Source organism: Eurytemora carolleeae, unplaced genomic scaffold (genome assembly GCF_000591075.1).
Source record: "Eurytemora carolleeae unplaced genomic scaffold, Eaff_2.0 scaffold174, whole genome shotgun sequence".
NCBI lineage: Eukaryota > Metazoa > Arthropoda > Copepoda > Calanoida > Temoridae > Eurytemora > Eurytemora carolleeae.
Genome location: NW_019396888.1, coordinates 33,283 through 58,918, shown reverse-complemented (window position 1 = coordinate 58,918; position 25,636 = coordinate 33,283). Strand labels below are relative to the sequence as shown.

At 31.6% G+C, this 25,636-nt stretch overlaps 1 protein-coding gene across 1 annotated transcript in view; it reads left to right on the top strand.

Moving 5' to 3' along the window:
- The window catches only part of LOC111709787 (flocculation protein FLO11), a 36,367-nt gene that overhangs the window by 5,472 nt on the left and 5,259 nt on the right, over positions 1-25,636 (top strand). Inside the window, exons 5-21 of the mRNA XM_023483694.1 lie at positions 143-177; positions 1,412-1,502; positions 3,121-3,193; positions 8,116-8,193; positions 9,196-9,255; positions 10,010-10,099; positions 10,557-10,590; positions 10,673-10,728; positions 11,275-11,340; positions 13,881-13,959; positions 16,569-16,617; positions 16,882-17,045; positions 17,293-17,339; positions 17,554-17,615; positions 18,787-18,880; positions 22,671-22,755; positions 23,996-24,099. Of these exons, the coding sequence (XP_023339462.1) occupies positions 143-177; positions 1,412-1,502; positions 3,121-3,193; positions 8,116-8,193; positions 9,196-9,255; positions 10,010-10,099; positions 10,557-10,590; positions 10,673-10,728; positions 11,275-11,340; positions 13,881-13,959; positions 16,569-16,617; positions 16,882-17,045; positions 17,293-17,339; positions 17,554-17,615; positions 18,787-18,880; positions 22,671-22,755; positions 23,996-24,099 (1,267 nt within the window). The remainder of the gene's footprint in view (positions 1-142; positions 178-1,411; positions 1,503-3,120; positions 3,194-8,115; positions 8,194-9,195; positions 9,256-10,009; positions 10,100-10,556; positions 10,591-10,672; positions 10,729-11,274; positions 11,341-13,880; positions 13,960-16,568; positions 16,618-16,881; positions 17,046-17,292; positions 17,340-17,553; positions 17,616-18,786; positions 18,881-22,670; positions 22,756-23,995; positions 24,100-25,636) is intronic.

The window sequence follows — 25,636 nt, the reverse complement described above, 5'->3', positions numbered from 1 at the left end:
GTCTAGTTGTCTGGTTGTCTAGTTGTATAGTTGTCTATTTGTCTAGTTGTCCAGTTGTCTAGTTGTCTAGTTGTTTAGTTGTCTAGTTGTCGAAGATACACTTGAAATTACAAGGACAATTCCCTTAATTATATATATTCAGGAGTTCTAATTCTACCAATGAGCGCAGTTTACGAGGTAAGCAAATTAAAGAAAACAAATATTTTGCTTATTCAGCAGGATTATGTTTTCTTTACTTAATTATTACAAGTTACAGGGGACATTAGTTCTAAAACTAGTTTATTGCCTTAATAACACTTTGAGTGTTAGAAATGGGCACAAGTTGAAACATTGTGATTTTAGGTTCCCGGCCGATATAAATCTATAGTAAAAGTAATAAAAACTATAACCAACATTTTATGAAGCAGACAAGGACAATAGTTCCATTATTAAATTATTTTCTGAAATCATCACAAGAAATCTTTTCATACTAAAATACTTAATTCTCTTTTCAAGACAATGCTTGTTTTCGAGCATTTACCATATTATTCGTCTAAAGGTGGCATTTCTTGTTTCAATGTAAGTAGCATTACCCATTTTAAATAAATATATACAGTATTTTTGTTCTATACAAACATACACTCAGTGTTAGAAATGGGACACATCTTGGTTTGGTATTGATATTCGGCATGAGCTGAAAACTTTAGAATGAAATATCCTTATTCCCGATTACTTAATCTGAGTATCCAATGGACACACTTTTGATTTTCTTCTTAAACCGTTCTTTCTTGGATATAGTAGAGAAAAATCAAAAACCGGGTTTTTAAATTAGAGAGTCCCTTCCGTTTCTGTATATAATCTTGAATGACGTGCAAAATTTAAATTTATCGGCTTCATATACGCGACTCTGATTGGTTGAATTGTATACACTTTTCAGGATACAAGTACAAGATTAGGTTAGTCTCGATATTAAGAAAAAGATCGGATTAAGCATTAATCTCGATATCAACTATTCTAAAGTTTTCAGCTCTGAACTACTAATTAATTTAAATGATTTATCCCAGTTTTTATTATTAATTGGATTTGTCACTTCTTTCAGCCTTTTATATCTAAAACACATATATTTGTGTAAAACCCATTTCTGAGTGGGGCTAATTCTTGTCTAATATAGGTTTAGGATGTTTAGGGTTCCCCCCCCCCCCTTTTGAATGAGTATAAAACTTCTAACTTTATTAGTTAAAAAAATTGCCTGTCATTTAAAGTTTTGACGTTTTTAAAATTGAAGGTTTATGACAACTTGATTTATTCATCCCATGACTTTTTTGTGTTATCATTGACGTTTATAATTATCTAAACCAGTCATGACATTTTGTATTTAAAGGTCATTGACGTCCAGATTCTTTCACGTCATGACATTTATTATTTTTTTAAGGTCATTGACGTCTGGATTCTTGGATCAGAACTCTGTTTTATCTGGTTATCTGTGGATGTTCTGACGAGCACAGCGAGTATCCTTCACCTAGGAATTTATCATACTAGGCTGCAGCTTCTCCATTTTAACTTTTAATTGTTGCTCTCTTGTCGTTTTTTTTTCGTGGATTTGATAAACCAGAATTTTTTGAAGGCACATTTTTACAATTCTAACCATCCATAAAGCTTTGCTGGGATCATGTGAGGTCCAACAACATTTTTTGGCCCGATCGGTTCAGTCGTCTTGACATTTATCAGTCACAAACAAACAGACAAGTAAAGTATATGTATATCAATTAATCAAATATGTTCCTGAACCCAGAATATTCATTGTTTTACAGTGAGAACCAGAAAACTCTGGAATTTGAAGATAACTTTAAGATTCAAGTTCTGACTTTGATTTGATTTGATAAGCTATTTAATAAGTTAAAATAATTTTTTTTGCTTAATAACTACATCAAATACGCTTAACCTTGAAGGGGGGGGGGGGGCAATTTGATCCCCCTGTAGTTTTTTTTTTCATAACTCAAAAAGTATTGGTCTGAGGCTGTTGAAATTTTCTGACTTTTCCTAAATACCCATAGCCCTCCCTTCAGACCTAAAACCCGGCTTTTATAGCAACTGTCTAAGTTTTCAGGCACACTCCCTGAATGACTTTTTCCTTTGTTCAAAATCTTTGTTTTGACCCACTTTTAGTTGTCAGATTTTGATAACTTTTAGCTTTTTTGGAAAGCCTATGACATAAGGAAACTGATTGCACGAGTTTTGCAAAGAAACTTTTGCAAATTATTTGCAAAGAACCTGTCAAAGGAAATTTGCACAATTTTAGCTTTTCTAAATTACACATCAGGTTATTTAAAATTTTGCAAACATTTTTGCATATTTGAAATGGCATGGCCAAGGGCTTTTTAAAAATGTATATTTTGGACCATTTTTTTACATGTTTACTATATAGTTGGATTTTGCAAAAAAAAATTTTTGTTTTGCAAATTTGCAATTTTTTGCAAATTCTAAAAGTACAAGCACAAGAACTTTCCAATGATGTATCATTTGTCAAATTTAGGCATCAAACATGGAATTTCGAGGTAGGGTGGTATCCTGGTTTTCAAGTACCCCAGCAGGGATAGGGTCAAGTAATACTTCAATGTCGTTTTCCTTTTCCACAATTTTCTATTTAATAATTGCATGGTAAAATAAATGTTTAATACATTTTGTTGATTGGGCTATGAATTAAAAAAAAACAAATCTTGACAAATTTAGAATAAATGGCGACTCTATAGAAATGAGAGATCTATCTATACCCATACGTTAGAAAAAAATACTGATATTTGAGTGACAAAAAACACATGTTTTCACAAACTGTCACAACAAACCCTCCCTCCTCCCTGTATTTCCTGTTTTCTTTAAGCCCCCCCCCCCCCGGCCCCCACAATCTTAACTTCTTCCATATTGTTAATGTTTTAATTGATATTTCCAAAAAAATCACATTTCTGCATTGTAGAGCTAAAATTTATCAGTATTTACAAAAATATAGAAAATAGGTATAACAATTTTTAACATCCCCCCTTATCTCCTTCCCTCTACATGCGCTGTACTGTTGGACTTTGGTTTCAAAAATAAATTTTTTTATATTTATCATTTAATTATTCTATTATGATAATGATTTATTAGTGGTTATCAGCCTGGATCGTTATATCGCTGTCACACATCCAGTAACTTATCCAAACATCATGACCACCTCCAGGTAAATCAGGAGGTCAATAACCACCTCCAGGTAAATCAGGAGGTCAATAACCACCTCCAGGTAAATCAGGAGGTCAATAACCACCTCCAGGAAAATCAGGAGTTCAAGAACCATCTCCTGGTAAATCAGAAGGTCAATAACCACCTCCTGGTAAATCAGGAGGTCAATAACCACCTCCAGGTAAAATCAGGAGGTCAAAAACACCCTCTAGGTAAACCAGGAGGTCAATAACCACCTCCAGGTAAAATCAGGAGGCCAATGACCACCTCCAGGTAAATCAGAAGGTCAATAACCCCCTCCAGGTAAATCAGGTGGTCAATAACCACATCCAGGTAAATCAGGAGATCAATAAACACCTCCAGGTAAATCAGGAGTTCAATTTCCACCTCCAGGTAAAATCAGGAGGTCAATGACCACCCCCAGGAAAATCAGGAGTTCAATAACCACCTCCAGGTAAATCAGGAGGTCAATAACCACCTCCAGGTAAATCAGGAGGTCAATAACCACCTCCAGGTAAAATCAGGAGGTCAATAACCATTTCCAGGTAAAATCAGGAGGTCAATAACCACCTCCAGGTAAAATCAGGAGGTCAATAATCATCCTCAGATAAAATCAGAGGGTTAATAACCACCTCCTGGTAAAATCGGGAGGTTAATAACCACCTCCAAGTAAAATCAAGAGGACAATAACCATCTCCAGGTAAAATTAGGATGTCAATAACCACCTCCAGGTAAAATCAGGAGATCAATAACCACCACAAAGTAAAATCAGGAGGTCGATAACTGCCTCCAGGGAAATCAGGAGGCCATAACCACCTCCAGGTAAAATCAGGAGGTCAATAACCACCTCCAGGTAAAATCAGGAGGTCAATAACTGCCCCCTGGTCTTTTTAATGTATAACTAGTATAATAATAATATTCACCTAGCAACGCCGGGCACTCCAGTTAGTGTAAAACACGGGCAATGTGAATTTTGTCATTTTTAGACTTAGTGAAAGCATTTGAAATTTAGAAATAGTTCCTTGTTCTTCAAATTTCATAACTTGAATTTTTAGATTTTTTGCGGAAAGCAACTGTTTAAATTTTAGCCATTTTTGTTGTAAAGTGACTTGCGGAATTTTTCTTTGCAAAAATAAAGGAAAATGTCAGAATTAAAAACGACCATTTCTTCCCCATTATTCATCAGACAAAGGTGCGTTTATACAGTACTGTTGTGAATCTAGTGTGTTCTCTTTAAATAAGGAAGGGCTACTTTAAAAATAAATAAACGGTGCCCTGTCTATCCCAGAAGTCAGTTTCTAAAAGGAAAATGAAACAATTTCATTTTCCTGAACAAATGTAATATAATATAGACAATGTAGAATTAGCCACGTACAAAACAGATTTGGAGAAAAGAAAACAAGATAATCAGTTTCTACAGATGTTTAAAGTAGTTTTCAGTTACCTTATAATCATAGATTAAAATAAACCATTCTCAAGGGTACTAGCTTTACACACTACATCTGAGCAACAATGAGAAAGAAATAATAGTTTTTCATCTTAAAAAATGTTGAATTCTGTTAATTTCTTTTTTTCTCTGCTCTATAAATCCGCAGGTCACTTTTGCAGTGAAACCACAAGTTTAAATATTCTATTTTAAGATCTAGAAATCATGAATGTTTTGTCTTTAAATGGAAGATTCAATTTAAATACATTGACAGCCTCTGAAAGGTCTTGAATAGATTGCTTAAATTTGTACTAGATTTTTTACTAAAGGTGAATGAACTTCAGTTGAGGGTTGCTTAGAAATCTAATATTGTTATAGTGGTTATATGATCTTACAAATAAGTGTCATTTGAGACGTTATTGTTTGTATAACCGATTTTAGAGCGTGTGGCCGGGGAGGGGGGTATACAATGCTGCTTCTGATCTTTTATAAGAAAGATGTATTTTAATGTTAATAAAATGTTTTTAAAACATCTCTAACCAAACCATCTGATAATTTGTTAACTTATATATATCTAAAACTATAGAATATCTGAAGGGGTGTGTTGAACATTTCTCACCCCGGACTAACCAGGGGCAGATGCATTCGGTTTCTTCAATTTCAATTTAATATTTCGTTAGTCAATAATTCAACAATCTTAAAACATACAAAGTTTCCTTTTTCAAATTATTTGTTAATACAACCCGTTGAAAGAAATTTGCACATTTTGAGTTTCTTAATTATACATCAGGTTATTAAAATGTTGCTAAATTTTTCTTGCATATTTGAAATAGAATGGTCAAGTGCTTTTCAAGAATGTACATTTCATAATTTTTGGACATTTTTTTGCAAACATTTTTAACTATATAACTGGATTTTGCCAAAAAAATCTATTTTTGCAAATTTGCATTTTTTTGCAGATTCTAAAATTAGAGCATAATAGCTTTCCAATGATATATTATTTGTCATATTTGGACATCAAACATGTGATTCAGAGGGGGAAGGGTAAAAATTGACCCCCCACGTGGATTTAATGGTTCTGTCAATGTTCCAGAAAGCTGTGACTTTCGATCACAATTTGACCCATTAAACATAATTTGTTAGCCTTTTTTATTAAATACTTTTTTGTTGGCATATGCATTTTTAATGAAAATGTAAAAATAAACAAATCCTTAAAGTAAATGATTATTGAATTTAAGACCAAAACATGTTTGATTTCAAATAGAAGAAACCGAAAAATCTAAATTGGGTAGGTTGACTTCCAACAAAGCTTGGTTCCCAAGTTAAAAAGTGTATATAAGATGAAACTACACCCCACCCCCCTCCTGTTACCCTGCTCTCATATATTAATCTATTTCAACTTGTATGTATAACATTAAAACCAGCAAACTAATTACAAACTTTCAAACTCATTATACGTTATTAATAATGATATCATTTCATAATTACAAAAATTCTAATAGGTCCAGAAAATTAATAAGTAAACACTTTAGAAATAGAGAAGATAAACACCCACCCCCCTATCCTCTTAACAAACCCCTTCGCTTGTCTGTTCCCCCCCCCTCACCTTTCTTTTGTCATTTCCCCCCCCCCCTCACCTTTCTTCCAAAAATGTTTACCCCCTTCTCTCCCCTCCATGAAACTAGAATAATAATCTCATAAAATGTTTACCATGAAATTGAAAATATCTAATATCTCAAATTTAATTTAAAATTTTGATCAAAATATTATTTTCTTAAAATTGTGTTTTGAGAGGAAAACGCCATTTCTAACCTGTTATTCAATATTCCAAGAAGTGTCGAAGAAGAAAAGTAAAGCTCTTGACATTTAGAAATTTCAATTGATTTAACCCTACACAGGCTGGAGGCCTGGATATAAGTAACGCCTGAAAGGGGAAGGGGATCTGCGATGACCCCCCCCCCATAGAAATACTTTAAAAATCAAATTCTTGGCTTAGGCAATTTTTCAAGGCTTTTTAATTTTTCTAAATTTTGGAACTCAAAGTTCAAGTGTTCATCAACTAGGAGGTTCAAAAAATGCAAAAATACTTTAAAGAGACACATGTTTTTTTACCACCCATCTGAAATCTTACAGCTATTCGCGGAGCATTCATTGACAGTAAAATGTATTGACAGAAAATTTCTAAATTAATCTTTCTGAAATATCAGGAATTATCAAAAAGCGCTATGGGTAAAAACTGGAGGTGGGTAGAACCACAAAACGAAGAATCTATTTTGTGTTAACATATATTATCGAAGCTGTTCATACAATAAGTTCTTCGCTCAAATATATATATATAAAGATATATTTATTTATATGTGTATATATATATATATTTATATATATATATGGCTATGGCTGGTCATATAGGTCCACCAAATAGGATGGCTGGTGTTTCATTAAGTCCCTTGTATTTACTTGAATTCTCTAAATACCATTTACTTGTCTAAATATTAGCAGAGTTTCCCATTTCTTTAGACTGCAGATATTTGTGCAAAAACTGTGCAAAAACCACGATAAAGAACTTGATTAACTTTAAACAGTTAGAGGGTTAGAGTCTGCAGGTTAAAACGTAATTTGGAAGGGTCGGTCTCTGATAGAGTTTCCAGCGAACGAAACCTTTCGCGAAAAAATGCGAAAATTTTCGGTCGCATTTCCCAAACTTTTTCGCGATATTTAGCATTTTTTTGCGACAAAAAATGAAACAAAATGTTTTCGCGAATAGCGAAAATTTTGTGAAAACCATGAGTTTTGTAGCTGCAAAAAATAAATTCTCAAAAGAACTTGGAATGATCTGCTCTGATAGCACAATATTTGAAGATTTATTATGCCATATAAATAATTTCTCTTCCTTTACTTAAATAAATGTTTGGTGAATAGAATTTGATTTCACTGGCTACTTTTTTTTGTCTCCAAATTATTTTGGTTCTTCCCGTAGCAGATTTTATTTTGTGTTTTAAGAAGAAAGATCTGAACGGTCGAGAAAGTATTTTCAAGCAAATCTATGAATTGTCAGGTGTCTCCACTATTTTTTGTGTTAATCCATCTATTGGGCTCGCGGATAAATCCCTCTTTGAAAATGAGTTTTGTGTTCTCAAAATTTTGTCTTTTTTGATGAATTTTTGCCACTTTTTCGCTAAAATTCTGTATTTTTCTATCTATCTATCTATCTATCTATCTATCTATATATCTATCTATCTTTCTGTCTTTCTATCTATCTATCTATCTATCTATCTATCTATCTATCTATCTATCTATTTATCTATCTATCTATCTATCTATCTATCTATCTATCTATCTATCTATCTATCTATCTATCTATCTATTTATCTATCTATCTTTCTATCTATCTATCAATCTATCCATCTATCTATCTATCTATCTATCTATCTATCTATCTATCTATCTATCTATCTATCTATCTATCTATCTATCTATCTATCTATATCTATATGTAGAGCTAAGCTGATGATCTGCGGTGTGTGGGTGATAAGTTTTATAATCTGCTTTCCTCCGCTTGTAGGTTGGAATACAAGGTAAGCTAGTGTTTATTTAATTTTTTAATATTTTTATTTTTTGTATTTTTTAACATCATTTTACCATCTCAGCTAAAACGAGTCACATTAAAATAAGACCAATAATATATAGTATTTTATTTTTTCCAGTTAAAAGTTTTCCGTTTATTTAGAGTTCAAGCGTATTTAGTTAATTACATTTTCAAACCAAAATTCCAACTTTCATAAAATTAATCAGAAACATACCTTTAAAGGGTACCCTTGTAAATTTGACATGCCCACTTAAATCGGAGACTGGAGAGACATTTGAAATTATAACGATAGTGTCCGAATTTAATGAATCTAAGCTGCGTCCTCGAATTCCCTCAAAAACCAGTTTCAATTTAAGCCGCGTCTCAAATTTTTAAATTCGGCCCCAGACGCTTTAAATTAGTTAATCCAATTTGCAGTTTGAAGTTTGCACAGTTAGATCCGTGTATTAATAAGCTTTAATAAGTTTTCACAACTTAGAATATAAATTAAAGGGGCTGTAAGCGTAATTTAAAGTGAGCCCCCCATTTAGTGATGGATATCTCTAATTCACAACGGTATGAATTAGATATCCATGTTTTTGTTTTAAAAACTGTGTATTTTTCTTTGTAAATGGGCCATTGCAAACTTTGCCTGGCAATTGGAGGGTTACTTGAGATTTGGCGAACAGTGCCTTTTAACTCCGTTCATGTATTCAGATGGAGTAATACATTTGGAAACTAATGCTAACTTATTTGACGGTTTTTGTTTGTCAAATATTATGTTTTTAATGAATGATATGGCAAAATTAAAATTAAAGGGACTGTTAACGGAATTTGTATTGATCTTCATTTGACATTACATCGGTACATTGGTAATTCATTTTTCGTCACTATCTGTCAATTTTCTTCATTTTCTCTGTTCATAAATCCGTTTCTAAAGAGAATTCGAGTTCTTGACTATAAAAAGCTTTTTTAAATTACTATAGCCACTTTAAAAAATGCATCTTTTCAGTGGCGCGGACTCCAGTGGTTTTGTGGACAAAGGCGACTGTAAACCTCAATGCCAACTCAGGTTGGTAATACTTATTTAATACGACTAGCTTAAAGTTTTCATCAAAGCAGTACATTTTCTAGATTTGTTTGTTAAGTTCTGAATTTGATCCGGGAAAAGTGATTTATTCACTATTCAGCTCTTGTTTATTTCGGATCCTAGAAACGTTTAATTGTTTATATTTCGGATATGTTATATACTTAGTTCTTATTTAGTTCTCATCCTAGATACATGATATACTCAGCTCTTGTTTAGTTCGGATCCTTGATACATGATATACTTAGTTCTTGTTTAGTTCGGATCCTGGATACATGATATACTCAGCTCTTGTTTAGTTCGGATCCTGGATACATGATATACTTAGCTCTTGTTTAGTTCGGATCCTGGATACGTGATATACTCAGCTCTTGTTTAGTTCCGATCCTGGATACATGATATACTCATTTCTTGTTTAGTTCGGATCCTGGATACATGATATACTCAGTTCTTGTTTAGTTCAGATCCTGGATATGTGATATACTCAGCTCTTGTTTAGTTCGGATCCTGGATATGTGATATACTCAGCTCTTGTTTAGTTCGGATCCTGGATACGTGATATACTCAGCTCTTGTTTAGTTCGGATCCTGGATATGTAATATACTCAGCTCTTGTTTAGTTCGGATCCTGGATATGTGATATACTCAGCTCTTGTTTAGTTCGGATCCTTGATACGTGATATACTCAGCTCTTGTTTAGTTCGGATCCTGGATACGTGATATACTCAGCTCTTGTTTAGTTCGGATCCTGGATACGTGATATACTCAGCTCTTGGATCCTTCTTTGCCCCGATGTTTGTGATGATTTTCTTGAACTGGAGAATATACAGGGATAATTTCGTCGGTCTATTATAAAGGAATTTAGTTTCCCCGGAAACTTACACTATAATTTCTTAGTTTAAGCTCCATAATTTTGTATTTTTAATCCCATTAAAAAGTAGCTATTACTTATTCTTACAGTTTTACCATAGATTAATTACATGCAGAGGCTGCGGAAACTTTTTTTTTTTTTTTTTAAATATAATTTTTGTCATTGGAAACTTATTAAAAATTTTAATTCGCCTTAAATTAGTCTCTTGTAAGCTTCCGAAAAATGTTTGGATTTAGAGAATATTGTTCAAATTTGATATATTTCTAGGTACGCTATCTTACTAACAATTAAATTAAAAATTAAATGTTTGATGAATAAAGTTGCTGTTAGGAAAAACAACATGAGTAGCGCACAGCATTTACTTCTCGACACTTTTTAATAACATAAAAAATGATCGTAATTATTTGATAAAACAGGACAGCGAAGAAGACCATCAAAGCCATTAGACAGGTTTTTAAAATCAATTTTTACAATACTTTTTTATATTTTTCTTTATTGACATTTGTCTTTTAACTGATTTTTTTTATTTCAGGGTTTTACAAGAGTTAAAAATGGAGGAGAGGTGGTAGGAGGAATGGGTATACACAGGTATACTTTTTATCCAATTATTCATTTTTTACATCTTTATTTTTGTGTTTAACCCTAAGTGCTAGCTTTTTTAATTGTGTTTTTAAACTGTAGGATATTGTGTTTTTAAACTGTAGGATATTGTGTTTTTAAACTGTAGGATATTGTGTTTTTTTTTTACATTTTTTTTAACCTTTCTAGTTCTTTACCATTAAATTCACAGTTTTAAACTTTTTAAAATTGCATTTTATTGAATTTTCTGGTTGCTATTAAAGCCTCATCCTTTGTGAGGATCCATGTTTACTAATATTGCAATATTGGTAAATTTTGCATTTTTTTTCTTTCCTAGTACGTTTACCATTGAAAGTAAATTTAAACTTTTTTAAATAGAATTTTAATGAATTTTCTGGTTTTTATTAACGTTTCATCCTATGTTGGGATCACAGTTTACTAATATTTAAAATTTGGTGATGGTGATGGACCAAACTATGGATACTAATATTTAAATATTGGTATCTTCAACTTCTCCCGAAATTTTAAACATTCCCTTTAAAGTGTTTTATTTAGAGGGAGATCAAGCAAGCTACCTGAGCCTAAACCTGAGACCTCATACATTCAACTCACAACCTTCAGGTCAGTTGGGATCCTAATCAAAGGGACTGTAGACGTAATTCCAATTGATTCTCTATTTAAAAAGTTACAACCTTTACCTGAGATAAATGGAGGCCCGAGAGAGAACGTGGATCTCAAATTTAGATACTGTTGGCAAAAAGCAAAGATTAAAACTTTCAATTATCAATTTGAAAATACGAAATTTAGCATTTCGTTAATTTTTAAAGTAAGTCTTTTTTTCCTCATCAATCAAGTTCTCATTTTAAAATAAAAGTTCACCATCACTGAATTTTATATATATATATATATATATACATTAGCTAGATTGTCTGTTTGTTTATATCAAATAAACGTCCAAACGGCTGAACCGATCGGGCCCAAATTTTAGGCACCTCACCTGACCCAGGTTTTTGGGTGTTAAATATGACTAAGAAAGGGTCAACATTTATTATTTTTAAAAGTGAAAAAAACCATAATCAACGAAATATGATTTACTGAGGAAAATGGAAGCTTGAAAATCAACAAAGCTAAAATTGTCACTTGAAAATAGGCGCGAAGCGCCCTGAAAGTTTAATTTCCAAAACAATTGTCTAAAAACTTGTCAATTCTGTGAAACACAAGTTTGTTTTTATATTAAAGTTGACGCTATTGACATTTTTGGGAAACGATTTTAAAAGTTTTGAAATTCTGATGAAACTGCATTTAAAGTTAAACATTTTTCCAAAAAGTGTTAAATGATGACATTTACTTAAGTTAGAAAATTTACCAGGCATCCAAGGCGCTTCTCATATCTCTTAAAATTATTGCTTTATTGCTAAATTGTACATTGCTAAAAACCAATAAAATAATTTTAAAAGGAGCACATGTCTCTCAGTCTAATTTTGTCTAACATTATGGCGCAGACTTTTGAAATTTAAAGCTTGTGAAAATAGATCTAGATAGATAGATACATCTAGATAGATAGATAGATCTAGATAGATAGATAGATCTAGATAGATAGATAGATCTAGAAAGATAGATAGATAGATCTAATTAGATAGATAGATAGATCTAGATAGATAGATAGATCTAGATAGATAGATAGATCTAGGTAGATAGATAGATCTAGGTAGATAGATAGATCTAGATAGATAGATATATCTAACAAAATTCATTGTTTGAAGTGTTAAAATTCTCTAATATCAGGTTTTGACAAGAATATGAATTTTTTAATGGTTTTTGGACGATTTTCTTAAACTTTTATAGAAGATGGAGGACATTTAAATTGTCACAAAAATTCACAATATATATACACGGACATATATATATATACACGGACATATATATATATAGATTAGATCAATTATGACTATTTATTCTTAACTTGAAATATATTTTCAAATTGAGAACATTAAAATTCTAGACCGAATCTTGAAATGGGACGTGCAATCAAATTATTCTTCAAGAATTATAATTCTTGAAGAATAATTTGATAGGGTTTCCGTACACTTTGCTGTGACGTTTTTGGACTGCTGAAGAACTAGTTTTTGCGAACAACAATAATAAAGATTGTAAACAATAACACAAATGATAAACAGACATCTGGCGCATCTCTGGCGTTAGATGAAGATTCACCGTATACTAACTCATGTTTGTTTACATTAGATCGGCTGCCTTTGTTATTGTTGTAACGCAAAAACTAGTTCTCCAGCAGTCCAAAAACGTCACAGCAAAGTGTACGGAAACCCTATCGCCCCCTCCTTTTATTCAATTCTCCTTGATGTGGCCAATGTATAAATGTATAAATATAATTATCGAAAAATAACAATATTAAGTGTTGAATTCTATGTTTCGTTGGTTTGTAGAAATTTATGTTTTGTCTGGTTGAACTCTACATTTAGTATGGGTGAACTCAAGAAATATATAGACCAGGAACCGCCATATCTGATGCGTCAAATCTGTGTACTTCAGTGGGAGGAGATCAAAACAAAGAATTCAGGGGCAACGCATCATTTTCAGGGAAAATGACCCAATGGCTGGATTATGAATATTTGCTATTGTATTTTCCATTTCGACTAGAAAGCCAAAAGTCATTAGTATAAGCTTTAACTTGATATATTAACTTGTTTTTTGTTGAACTGTAATATCACATCAGAGCTGTAGTCCTTACCCTTCAACTTCTGTAGGGGCACTGGGTTTGTTTACATTCCTCCCACAGTGTACAGTACATAATATGCGTATATCTGAGTTGGGCGTTCCTGTTTATAGTTCCTTGGGTGAACTCTATTTTTCGTAGGGTTGAACTTTATTATGTTTAGTCAGGTTTAACTCTATGTTTTGTAGAGTTAAATTTTATGTTTAGTCTGGTTGAACTCTATGTTTAGTCTCATTGGACTTTATGTTTATTCCGGTTAAAATCTTAATTTTGACTAATTGAACTCTTTTATAGTTAGTCAGGTTGAACTCTAATGGTTATTGATGAATTGAACTCAAATATTGTCAGTAAGGTTGAACTGTTATGACTTATGGTTATTGATGAATTGAACTAAAATATTGTTAGTCAGGTTGAACTGTTTGTTTAGTGAGGTTGAACCCTCCTCTAGTGGGACTGTAACATCATCTCACAGGATGGAAGATGACTCAAAATCTGAATCTAGAAAGGTAACCATAAAAAGGTGGACATTAGAAAGATAAGAGAAATAACCTGGCTTAAATAAGGCAAAAAAAAGAACACTTAAGAAAGGAAAACGACCTGACTCTAGAAAGGCAAAACGAAGAAAAAGACTTTAGAAAGGAAAATACCTGACTCTAGAAAAGCAAACAGAAGAAGAAAAGACTAAAGGTAGAAAAAGACCTGACTTTAGGAAGGCAAAAAGAAAAAAAAGACTCTGGAAAGGAAAAAACCTGAAAAAGACAATAAGAATAAAAGACTAAAGAAAGGAAAAAAACCTGTTTTTTTAAAAGCAAAAAGAACAATAAAGACTCTGATAGAAAAAGACATGATTCAAAAAAGGCAAAACTGGGGAAAAAGACTCCAGAAAGGGAAAGACCTGACTCTAGACAGGCAAAAGAAGAAAATATACTGTAGAAATGAAAAAAGGAGAAAAAAATTCTAGAAAGGAAAAGACCTGAATCTAGAAAGGCAAAAAGAAGAAAAAATACTCTAGATAAAAATACTTGACTCTAGCAAGATAAGAAAGAAACATTTTCTATAAAAAAGATTAGAAAGAAAAAACTAGACTCTATAAATGTATGAAAGGAAAAAAGAAAGAAAATGAATGAAAGAAAAAAATTAGACTTTAGAAAGACAAGTAAAGAAACTGGCTCTAGAAAGACTGTAAAGGAAGGTTTTTTTTTAAAATTATAATGCACAAAATATTTTTTTTTGAGACGGGGAAACCTTCTAATCTAGTTTGGAATAAGAAATCTTGTTTTTTACAAATTTGTATTTTTTCCTGGTTTAGAAAAAAAAAATGTAGAACTAGATTTATGTGCTTTCTTTATTTTCCTTTCCCAACTTTTGAATATTTTTAATGAAAATTCAGGAAAAAATACACAGTATACATATGCTGAATGCACAGTATACTTATGCTGAATACACAGTATACATATGATGAATACACAGTATACAATGTATACTGTGTATGCTGAAAACAATTTTTTTATACATTCAAGTTTTTTGTCTTTTTTAAAGATCCACATTTAACAAAAATCTGGTCGGATGTTAACCCTGTCCGGATTGGGCTATTTTTGTCTCATATAGATGCCCATAGAGTTGAGATAGGGGAGTTTGACGCATGTACCCAGTCCAACTTTTCAAGGCCAACTTATTAAAAAAATTACACCTTTTCAATATTTTTTTTTCGCAATATTTGATCACAACTTTGAAGTTGAAAAATTGAAGAATTTTTAGTCTTCTATTGTGTAAGCCGCTTTTATGTAAAAATAAAAAAAACTACAAAAGGGGGGATTGAAAACACCCCCCCCCCTATCCTATCAAAATCATTATGGGGTTCACCGGTTTAGGAATCGTTTTAATAAATCATTTTAGTTAATATTTTTTTCAGAAATAAAACTTTTGCATAATGTTTCCAGTAAAATCAAACTTCGTGAGCTTATTCATAATATTCATAATATCGAAGATTATTGTAATTTCACGTGCTTTGCCCGGTTCCCTTGATTTGATCAATAATTTGGAAGATATCGTCGTTCTTCTAGCTTGAAAAGTGTCAAATTCTGACAATTTTCTTCATTAATCATAAAACAAAAATGCACAACTCACTTAAAAAAATAAAAAATTCTGACTAGACAGAGGTTGAAATAGTACCATTTTAAATATAATAAGCATAATAAACATAATAAATTGAAAACACTTACATTCACATTGTCCATTAAAAGTCGAATCCTAAAAGGTTTAAAAAAACAACAACAATTTTTATCTCTATTCATGTGTTGTCAATATTGGACTTTGTTCATAATATTCATTATTATATTTATTCATCGACTAATTAATTAGGTATTAATATTGTTATGGATAAAAACAGGCCTGCACGTACCTAATTAACTCTCAAGGGGGAACTGGGGGGGGGGGGGGCAAAACTTCAAAACTACCATATAAATGGTTTTTATAAGAATGATGATATAGATAAAACTCCGTTTCAATTTCAAACCGATTTGTTCGAATGTTGATCATTTTATGAAAATTTCGGTTAACAACTTGCAATATTATTGTTTTTTCTCTTTTACCCCCTCTTTCTCCAGCGTTTTCTTTCATAGTTTTCCCCTTCTTTCTTTAAAATTTTTTCCCTCATTCCTTTCAAATTTTTCCTTCAGCACATTTTCCCCCTTATTCTTTTCCTTTTTAGTATTTTCCTCTTATTCCGTTTTCTTTTTAGCATTTTCCTCTTATTCATTTTCTTTTTAGCCTTTTCCTCTTATTCCGTTTTCTTTTTAGCCATTTCCTCTTATTCCGTTTTCTTTTTAGCCTTTTTCTCTTATTCTTTTTCTTTTCAACCTTTTCTCTTATTCTTTTTCTTTTCAACCTTTTCTCTTATTCTTTTTCTTTTCAACCTTTTCTCTTATTCTTTTTCTTTTCAACCTTTTCTCTTATTCTTTTTCTTTTCAACCTTTTCTCTTATTCTTTTTCTTTTCAACCTTTTCTCTTACTCTTTTTCAAACTTTCCTCTCTTTTCACTCTGATCCTTTGAAGTTTTTTTTTCATTTTCAGCAGAAAAAAAAAACCATTAAAAATAGATATTTTTCTAATTCAGGGTTCCTTCTGTGAGACAACATCTTTCTTCAACAAGTCCAAAAAACAAGGCGGGTCAAATTTATCGTGTCAAAGGCAAATTTTGTAAAAATCATCTTTTTAATCTTTCACAGAATTAAAAAAAACTATCTAATAATAAATTACATTACTGGTTAAAGATAAGAGCTTTTACAATCGTTAAAGTAAAAGAATTTTAAAATATATAAAAATAATAAATTTTTTGGCATTTTAAAAAATTCCAGAAATGGTCCAGTTACAAAAATATTTCTTTTAAAATGTTTGTTAAATGTGATAAATCTAACCTTATTTTACAGTGAGAACCGTAAAAACTGAGTCAGGGTGGGAGAAATCTAATGGAGAAAAGGGTAAATATATGAAGAGGAGAGGGAATGGCGCCACCAGAGACTTTAAAGGAAAACATTCAAACGGAGTTGAGAGAAAAACATGCGCACACAATCGGAGAAGTTTTTCAGAACAGGTTCGAAGACAAGGACAAGGACAAGGACAAGGACAAGGACAAGGACAAGGGCAAGGACAAGGACAAGAACAAGGACAAGGACAAGGACAAGGACAAGGACAAGGACAAGAACAAGGACAAGGACAAGGACAAGGACAAGGACAAGGACAAGGACAAGAACAAGAACAAGGACAAGGACAAGGACAAGGACAAGGACAACGACAAGGACATGGACAAGGACAATTATGATGATATTTCTATTTTTCAGGGTACACAAACGAATACCTCATCATTTATAAACAGAAAAATTGTCAGGAACAAAAACAATCAAACAAATTTTAAAACAAATTCAGCCGTTTTGACGTTTATTGGATACAAACGGACAGACAGACAGACAAGCTAAATTTATATATATATATACTAAACGTCATAGATTCTCGTGGAGTCCCTAAAAGGTCTAAAACCCCAAAAACCAACTATTAATATTTAATAATATTAATATATTTTATTTCATTGTTTTTAAAATTAGAAAAAAGAGATTTGTTGTCTCTGGTTCAAGATCAACACTACTCAAACCTCACGCAAACTTAGGTTCGATATAAAATTATACAAATGTATAATTTGATGATTTATTCTTGATATCCACTGTGGGCAATATCAATAAGAAAAGATATTAAGTAAAGCAATTATCTTGGATATCCATAATTCAGATTGACTTATCAATGTGTGGAATAGGAAGACAACATGTTACCAATCTGAGTCTAAAACTAAAGAACTAAAAGTTACGACTTAAATGTTAAGTTTCAGCGTAAATGCCACTTCTAACTGAATTTTAAGCTATAGCTTAAATATTTAAATCGTCGATTTCGGCGAGTTAATGTTTAAACCGGATCAATTTTGCGATATTTCAATTCATGAAAATGATTTCAGTTAATAAATCTTTTCGCGTAATCTGTAATAAATCTATTCCAAATTATATTTTGTTAGCTCTAGCTGAAATTAAGTTAAAAAATCAAAATTATAAAACAGAACAGCTGAGGTTGTAAATTCCAGCAATCTGATTGGTTGAGATTTTTCCCGGGAAATTTAAATTTCATATCAGTGTTAAATTGAGAAAGATTAATACTTAAGTATCAACTCATTATTTTTCAGAACTTTAAGCTGAAGCTTACATGCATTCTTTAGTTTTAGACTCTTAAGTCTGTTTATGTTATGCAGTTCTGTAATTTATATAGAAAATAGTTTTATCTGCAGCAGGCAGAATTACAATCAAATTGTCAAGCACTGTTGTCTCTGTACAGTCTAATTTCTGTGTTTCATTTTCATTCGTTTATTTTTTATTTCAAATCTTTAAGTCAAAAACAGACGTCTTCGTATTTCACAGATTTATGGGTCTTATTCTATATATCCGCTTAAAATTAACTCGAAACTATTAGTTTATTAGAATGCAAATTTTAAACTGAATTTGTTTTTTAAATTGACAAACAAAATAATTTTTTTTTCTATTTCTCTATCTATCTATCTATCTATTTCTCTATCTAACTATCTATCTTATTTCTATTTATTTTTTTTATTGTTTTTGTAATAATTTTTTAGAAAATACGCAATTTGTGATGAAAAAATCTTGGAATTTTAGTTGTTCAAAGAATTGTAACTACTGAGAATCGTCATGATAGACGTGAAACATTATGTTTATTATAATTCTTTTTTTAATAAAAATGTGAAGTTAAAAACTGAACTATCTTATTTTTCATGTATTCAGGGTTTACAAAGAGTAAGGTTGCGTTCTCTACCCTAAGACTGGGAAGTGTTTCGGAGCCTAGGGAGGGTAGTGAACCACCCTCTCCTACAAACAGGTGAGATGCTGAGCATCTTCAATTTCAAGACTCTTAAGGGGCAGTTCCGAAATTTTAGAAGAAAGTACGAAGAAAAAAACACGGGGATAACTAAATATATTTTTTTTTTTTTGCGGCAGAATATTTATTGATCAAGAACCCCCCCCCCCTCCCCCCAATAAACCTTTTTTGGGATAAATTGTCAAACAGATGATGTATTTGGTTATAAAAGGCTATCTACTGTAAAGCATAAAAATAAGGGTAAAGAACAACGCGGCAATCATGCACTCAAACTACATATTTATCGGCACAGGCAACGCCGAGTTCTTCCACTAAAACCTATTTAATGTTTCAAATAAATCATAATGTTATACATCTCTTAAAATAAGAATTCAAATATACAAAATATCAAGTATAAAATTTCGTGATGTAATATAGTTTGCAAAAATCTGCTTTACTTTTAATCTAAAAGATTAGAGAAGATTAAACAGATTGCTACAATTCCTTGACATGGCTGGGTTTTATTTCTATAAAATAAAGAAATATAAATACCCCCACCTCCTTCAGTCTTAATTAGATCTGTAGCCCCGATACCCCTCCTCCCCCCGCCTCAGTCTCAATTAGTTCTGCCGAGTCCATTAGCGCCTGATCCAATCAGGGTTCAGTCATGTGTTTGTTGTCCATTCTGAACCAATAGAAATAAAATGACGGTAATATCTATCTTTCTATCTATCTCATTATCCAATTAGAGATATGAATAGAAATGTCTAGGTGATATTGTCAAAAATGAAAGCGCTAGGGCAAAATATTTAGAGGGACCCCACGCCCCACCCGGCCCACCTGTTTAGGGTTAAATAAAATCTGAAAACTAACTTGATCCACTTTTGTATTTGCAAGGCCGCGAGACAAAAGTTAATAAATATTTTTTTAATAAATATGAAATTCAGAGTGGATAGAGTCACAGCAAAAATGTACGTATGCGTTTTAAAGTTATTACTTGATACTTAAAAATTTTATTTTCTTGATTTTTTCCCTTTTACCGGTGCAACTGAACAATGGAGTGTCTCCCTAAGAAATAGATTTTTTTTGTTGCTAAAAATAGACAGATTTCCTGATACTATTACAATATTTTAAATAATTTAACTCAACATGAAATGGAAAAGTTCTAATTTAAAGAGACTTTACTTTATTTTTACGTGACTTATAGTTTTGCATTGATAGAGTAGCATATCCGATTTACATATTGGTATCCTTAGTCCTGAGCTGAAAACTTTAGAATGTGATATCCTTAATCCCGATCTGTTAATTAATCTGGAGATTAAAGTCATAAGGAGAACAAGCAATATTTAATCTGGAGATTAAGAAAAAGGGTGGATCAAGCATTAATCCCGATATCCACCATTCTAAAGTTCCCAGCTCTGGCAACTTTTTGTTTTATTAAGAATGATTAAGATTTAGATGGCGTGTTAAAAAAATATATTAAAACCTTTTAATCTTAAAAACGAGAGAAATATTAACTATATAAAAGGTTAAAAGGATACCGTTGTGAATCAGACACACTCATTTTAGGTCTTTAAGGTTACTTGTAATTACAGCAATATATGACTTAAAGTTATACTTATTTTTAACAGTAGTATTAATGATTTACAATTTTCAAGATGTATTTATATTTTAGAATTTTCCTCAACATTTATTTATTGTAAATTATTTATGCAAAACAGGCTTTTTCTGCGATGATTTTCGTTTTTTTTATTTTATCAACATTTTATTATAATTGGCAGATTTCTGACTAATGTTTGACTCCTTAAACCCTGTCGAGAAACTGGGTTGAAATTAACCAAGAAACAATTAAAAATTTAAAGGATTTTTTTTTATGAAAAAAAAACTTTCTTTTCGTTGACGTTTGATGCCTTTTTCATGACCAATTCACATTGGATACCTTTAAACATTCAACTGAGAAAACTGACAACTTTTTATTTAAAAATTGTGGTTTCTGAATGAAAGTGCGTTGAGGATTTTTGCGGCGATTTAAGAAATATATATAGAATTTAAATACATAAAGTAGAATAATGGCGATATCTTCGACTTCAGATTTGTGTTGTGCTTTTAGCTTCGTTTGTTTTTAAGGTTTTTGGACTATTAAAGTACTCCACAACCTGTTGAGTAGTTTTACAAAGGAATTGAGTCTTTGCCACAAACTCTTATTTTCTAATTCATAAATCTGTGCAACCAAATGCCGTAGACCTTATATATTTCAAAATATGATTTCTGTTAGATTAAATAATCTTATTTGAAATATCAACAGTTTACAGCATCAGGTTGCAAAGACCCAATTTCTTTAAGAACTGTTCGTAATTTAAACATTTGCTTTGCTGACACCATCTCAAATTTTAACACTGAGAGAAGATACTTGCAAGTAGAAAACGAACAGAAAGAACGTTATTTGGTTTGTTTTTTAGTCCTTTTTTTAGTTAAACATATCTTACTCAGTTTCGAAAATATGGTAAAGTGTCTGGAGAGCAAATGTTTCAAAACAGTTTTGAAATTTTTGAATATATTTTAATCGAAATTTTTGCTATTTTTCTGAATTTTCGACGTGCGAATTCAAAAGCAATATTTTGATGTTGCAGATTTTTTCATGTGCGAAGAAGGATTACTTTGAACATTCCATGATTTCTTATATTTGTTAATACAAACTAATCTAGCATAGACATGATAAACAAGATATTTTCTGATTAAGAGAAGGGGAAAGAAATTCTATTCCCCCCCCCCTCCCCCTGTATTTCTTTTAACTGGAACAGATTACAATTTTTACTGAAAAATAAGTATCAAACTAGAGAAAATAAACTGTTAAAAGTAATTCTAACCTTTGTTCGGAATATTAATCTCCAAACCCAATTATATTATATATCTAAAATTCTGTTCGGGATTTTGAACAAAATATTTGTATACACCATGTACTCTAGACAAATTGTCGGAAAAGGGGAGGGGAAGGGGAGGGGGANATCTATCTATCTATCTATCTATCTATCTATCTATCTATCTATCTATCTATCTATCTATCTATCTATCTATCTATCTATCTATCTATCTATCTATCTATCTATCTATCTATCTATCTATCTATCTATCTATCTATCTATCTATCTATCTATCTATCTATCTATCTATCTATCTATCTATCTATCTATCTATCTATCTATCTATCTATCTATCTATCTATCTATCTATCTATCTATCTATCTATCTATCTATCTATCTATCTATCTATCTATCTATCTATCTATCTATCTATCTATCTATCTATCTATCTATCTATCTATCTATCTATCTATCTATCTATCTATCTATCTATCTATCTATCTATCTATCTATCTATCTATCTATCTATCTATCTATCTATCTATCTATCTATCTATCTATCTATCTATCTATCTATCTATCTATCTATCTATCTATCTATCTATCTATCTATCTATCTATCTATCTATCTATCTATCTATCTATCTATCTATCTATCTATCTATCTATCTATCTATCTATCTATCTATCTATCTATCTATCTATCTATCTATCTATCTATCTATCTATCTATCTATCTATCTATCTATCTATCTATCTATCTATCTATCTATCTATCTATCTATCTATCTATCTATCTATCTATCTATCTATCTATCTATCTATCTATCTATCTATCTATCTATCTATCTATCTATCTATCTATCTATCTATCTATCTATCTATCTATCTATCTATCTATCTATCTATCTATCTATCTATCTATCTATCTATCTATCTATCTATCTAGTTTGCTGGTAGATGAAGGGAAGGGTCCAAGCTATGCTAGACCTGGAAGCTCCAAAGCCTTCGCTAAAAGAAATATAAAAAATCAGGTAAATGATCCCATTCCGGTCAAATAGGCAGTTTTGGACGGCAAGAAATATCTTAAACTTATCAAAATTGTGATATTTACTGTTTTTTTAAAACATTTTTATATCCTTGTGCATGTGATAGGCAAACACATTTTAAGCGATATAGAAAGTTTTTAAAAACAGATAAGCCTGACAAAACATTTTATAGTTTTAATACGATGATTTCGACATAAATGGGTTAATTTTGAATTTTAAATTCTTTCTTGCCAAAAAAAAAAATTTTTTTCTATCTTTTCAGTATTTTCTTTATAGGAAATTAATGTTGATATTTAAAGTTTTATAGAAATAAAATTGATTTTGGATTTTGGAGGACATTTTTTTTCTTAGCGGATTTACACCTGTAAATTTTTTTTTATAAAATAATCTTAAAACTAAAAAAATAGAGTTCAAAGTTTTATTGGTCCTTAAACGTGAATAAAAACGAAAAAAAGGTGAGAGACAGCTTGAAGATCATCTCTTATCTTTGAAACAATTTGCGGCAGTTGTTTGTCGACCTACTAGATTTGGAGAAAAAATGTGATCTTCAATTCGTCATGTTTTCTGTAAAAAAGAAAAATAAAAAAGTAGAAAAGATGTTGATTGCTGATTATATTATCAGATTTGGGGGGAGAATCCTCTTTAGAAACAAGATATGGGATTAGAGGAACCAGCCTAATATAATCTAGAACTAGGCTTTGCATCATTTCCGATTTATTTCTGATTTATTTTCAAAATGTTTCCGTTTTAATTCTGGATTATATCCGAGTTAAAGGATGTCCCGGAAAAGTGGACAGTAGAAAGACGACTTGAAGGTCGTCTTAGCAGCTATGAGTAACTAGTTGCGACATTCGTCCGTTCACTTAATTTTAAATGTATAACTAGCAGAATAGTCCGGTGTTGCCCGTGGAAAATAAAAAAAATAAAAAATTTGAATTAGAAAATTTCGAATTTTTTTAGTCTAAAACAGGCCATCCATGAGTGCCTACAAAAAATGTTAGCCCAATCGGTCCTGCCGTTACGTTTGGCCGGCTATACGCATGCAACATATATATATGAATGTCTTGTTTTATGATATAAATGTATAATACTTGAAATAATAATTATAAACTTTACCTAGCCTTGGCATTTCCAAAATGTATTCTGCCTTTTTCGGAGATATTTATAATGTCGTTTAAAATGTTAAACATATTTTATAACATTCTTGTAAAATATTTTATTTTAGGTTCGAAAGTTTAAGATGGAGACTAAGGCAGCTAAAACTATTGGAATAATTGTTGGATGTTTTGTTCTTTGTTGGCTTCCTTTCTTCACTATATATATCAGCAGGTATAAAACTAAAATAGTTAATTAGCATAAAGCCGCCTTTGTATTTCTTCTTTGGGAATTTTACTATTTTTTCAATGCTGGCTTCTATTCGTTTATATATATATCAGCAAGTAAAAGTCACCATGTGTACGGTATGTCTAGATTGAGTAGGTTTGAAATAAAGACGACTTTGCATTTCTTCTTTAAAATTTGAATTTAAATTTGGTTTAAAAAATCCTTCCTGTCTGTATTCCTATCCATCTCATATATCCCTAAATCCCTGTATCCCTTTATCCATGTATCCATGAATCTCTGTATCCCTCTATATTTGTATCCCTATATTCCTGTATCTCTGCATCCCTGTATCCCTGTATCCCTGTATCCATGTATTCCTGTAACAATGTAACAATGTATCAATGTATAAATGTATTCCTGTATCCCTATATCCCTGCCTCTCTGTATGTATGTATCCCTTTATCCTTGTATCCCTGTATTCAGCTGTATCCCTGTTTCGCTACTTAGCGATTTCCCTGAAGACCTAATATATGTCCTTGTGGTATTTCTCAAGACGGGATCGTAAGACTTCCCTCTCTCAACGCTCTTCATAACAAAAGGATGATAATAAGGTTCCGAACATTTATTTCTCTGAGTCTTCAATCTAAATAAGCTTTGAGTGATAAATCATACGAATACAACAAATAATCCACTCAGGCATTAAAAAACTGTGGCAAGGAACCAACAAACGCATATATAAATATCAATCATAATATAATCAACCGATAAGCATACGTATATATATAAGAAATAATTACCACAGTGATCCTGGAATTCTGGACACAGTTACACTTGCAAGACAAATAAACATATACTAATATAAAACTGTTCACTCCCACGCGAGAAATCTTGCGCCTGCGTAGTCAGTCTGTAAACAGCTCCTAAAACTAGTTCTTTCACAATACGTTCTGTACAGATCCTCAGGGAGAACTCAGGAATTCACAGGGGCACCATATAGACTTTATACACGCAGCATGGCTCGCGTAACAATCCCTGTATTCGTGTATCCCTGTATCCCTGTATCCCTGTATCACTGTATCCCTAAATTCCTGTATCCTTGTATCCCTGTATCCCTGTATATCTGTATCCCTGTATCCCTGTATATCTGTATCCCTATATCCCTGTATCCCTATATCCCTGTATCCCTGTATCCCTGTATCTCTGTATCCTTGTATCCCTGTATTCCTGTATCCCAGTATTCTTGAATCCCTGTATCCCTGTTTCCCTGTATCCCTGTATCCTTGTATCCCTGTATTTACCTTGGAATCCCCAGGAAAGTAACAACATCTGCAAAAATCATAATCTAAATCTAGAATTTCACCTTCTTTACAACTACAGGCTGGACCACCTACCAGACCACAATTTTTAACTGGTACAGGTTCATCCTCTTCTACAGTAGCAGAATAGAACTGAAAGGATAAAAATATCCTGGATATATGATATTGTTAAGATATAAAGATGGTATGAAATAAAGGAAATCTAAAGCCTTAAAACTGATGTGAGT